This window comes from Hipposideros armiger, unplaced genomic scaffold (genome assembly GCF_001890085.2).
Source record: "Hipposideros armiger isolate ML-2016 unplaced genomic scaffold, ASM189008v1 scaffold_283, whole genome shotgun sequence".
NCBI classification, from domain to species: Eukaryota; Metazoa; Chordata; class Mammalia; order Chiroptera; family Hipposideridae; genus Hipposideros; species Hipposideros armiger.
In genome coordinates this window covers 183,736-185,654 of record NW_017731633.1, presented here as the reverse complement: position 1 = coordinate 185,654, position 1,919 = coordinate 183,736, and the positions used below count along the sequence as shown (strand labels likewise).

General features: G+C 51.4%; 1 protein-coding gene across 1 annotated transcript in view; it reads left to right on the top strand.

The window, feature by feature from the left end:
• Positions 1 to 4: 4 nt before the first annotated feature.
• LIG1 (DNA ligase 1) overlaps positions 5 to 1,919 on the top strand; it is a gene marked incomplete at its 5' end in the record, with an annotated part of 25,421 nt that continues 23,506 nt past the window's right edge. The window contains 2 exons of the mRNA XM_019658151.1: positions 5 to 59; positions 1,838 to 1,913. Coding sequence (XP_019513696.1) covers positions 5 to 59; positions 1,838 to 1,913 — 131 coding nt within the window. The remainder of the gene's footprint in view (positions 60 to 1,837; positions 1,914 to 1,919) is intronic.

Sequence of the window (1,919 nt, the reverse complement as noted above, 5' to 3'; positions counted from 1 at the left end):
CCTCTCTAGTCCCTCTCCAATGCGCATCTCCCCATCAGGGATCCCGAAGCGTCGCACAGGTAAGGACACGGGCCCTGCCCTTTCAGTTGCCTGTCTTTGTCCCCACTTGGATTTCTGTACCAGGCGGCCGTCCTCATGACAGCTCTGATCTTAGCATTGTGGTTAAAAGCACAGCTCCACTATCCACTGGCTGTTGACCTTGGGGAAATGACTTAATTCACCAGTTTTTTCCCCTCTTTTTAATGTAGATACTAGGAAATTTAAGATGACGTGTATGGCTCACCACGTATGTCCATTGGATGGTGTGGTATAAGAAATAATAGTGGTAACCGAGGGCGCTGTGGGAGCGTAGAACTGAGTCAGCCCAGAGGAGGTGACTGAGCTGAATCTTAGAAGATGAGTTAGGGTTCACTGTGTTAAGAGAGACGATGAGAAATGTCACAGCCACAAACAGCATGTGCAGAGGCCTCAAGGTAGAACAGCACGGCTTGTTTGGGGAGGTCCATACACTTCAGTGATTCTGGAGAATAACTACGATTTGGGGAACAGGGAGAGTTTGGGGATAGTGTGTGGAGAGAGATGAGCTAGGGAGGAGAGAGGGGCCTGGCTCGCGGGGGGCCTTGCATGTGAGGCTAAGGAGCCTGGGCTTTGTCCTGTGGGTGCTGGGGCACCATGGGAGGGCTGCAAGCTGGAAGGGCTGGGTCAGACCTGCTGGAGAGGTGATCATAATGAAATAACTGAGTGGCTCAGGGCTGCTGGGAGCTCAGGGCTGACACTAAGATTTGTCCTGGGGATGTGTTCAGGGAATTTATTTTGGAGGAGGTGACAGCTGAACAGCATGTGCAAAGGCCTGGAGGTGTGACACAGTGGCGTATTTGGGAACAATAGCAATTCAGCAAAGTTGGAAAATAAAGTATTACGCGTATGTGTCGTGGGAGGTTAGAAGGTCAAGTGGAGAGAGATTAGGTAGGATGGTAGGACAGAATGGACATTAAAAGACTTTACCCTATGGTGGGAAATGGGGAAACGTGGAAGGCTTTTGAGCAGGGAAGGGACAGTGCCAGCCACAGGTGATAGAAGGTCCCTCTGGGGCCACGGGAGGGAGTCACTGGGGTCCGAGAGACCAAGGAGAAGGTAAGAGTTGATGAAAATGGTTACAGCTACCTTTTCTTCACCATGTGTTAGTATCTCAATATAGATCCTCTAGAAACCGGCTCTGAAGCTCTGAAACAAGGATTCAAGTGCAAGTTTCTTGAGTGGGTAGGAGGTGGGGTGAACACAGTGATTCAGGGAAGTGGAGGCAGCCACTAAAAGATGTGTTCTTAGGTTGGCTGCAGCAGTGGGCAATGGCACTTAATTCTCTGGGGAAGCTCTGGGAATCCGTGTAGGTGTGTGCTCAGAATTATCTACCTGTCGTGTGAGGAGTTCGGGTGTTTATACAGTAGCACCCATCAGTCCCTGGGTGAGGGTTATTCCTAGGGCCTGTTGACTCCCTGCCACTTCCGGGCTTCTGAAGTTCTGGAAAATCTGTCTGGGACGCATGGAGATGATAAGATCCTAGGGATGTAGGCGGTGCACGGAGAGCGGCTGCTAGCGTCAGGGACTGGGTCGAGCCCGTTACATCCTTGTTTACTTCTTGGGATTGTTAACTTTCTGCAGATGTGGGCGAATGAGGCACAGAGAGATTAAGTAACCTGCTCTTGTCACACAGCCAGGAGATAACAGAGCTGGGGCAGTGGCTTTGGGCAGGTGGAGAAGGGATGGGACCCAGAGCCTTCTCAGGGGCCCATCACTGAGCCTGAGCGAGTTTGCCACATCGAGCCCTTTGCCTTCCCAGCTCGGAAGCAGCTGTCTAAACGGACAATTCACGATGTTCTGGAAGAGAAGAGTGAGGACAAGAATGGAGAAGCCAAGCGGAG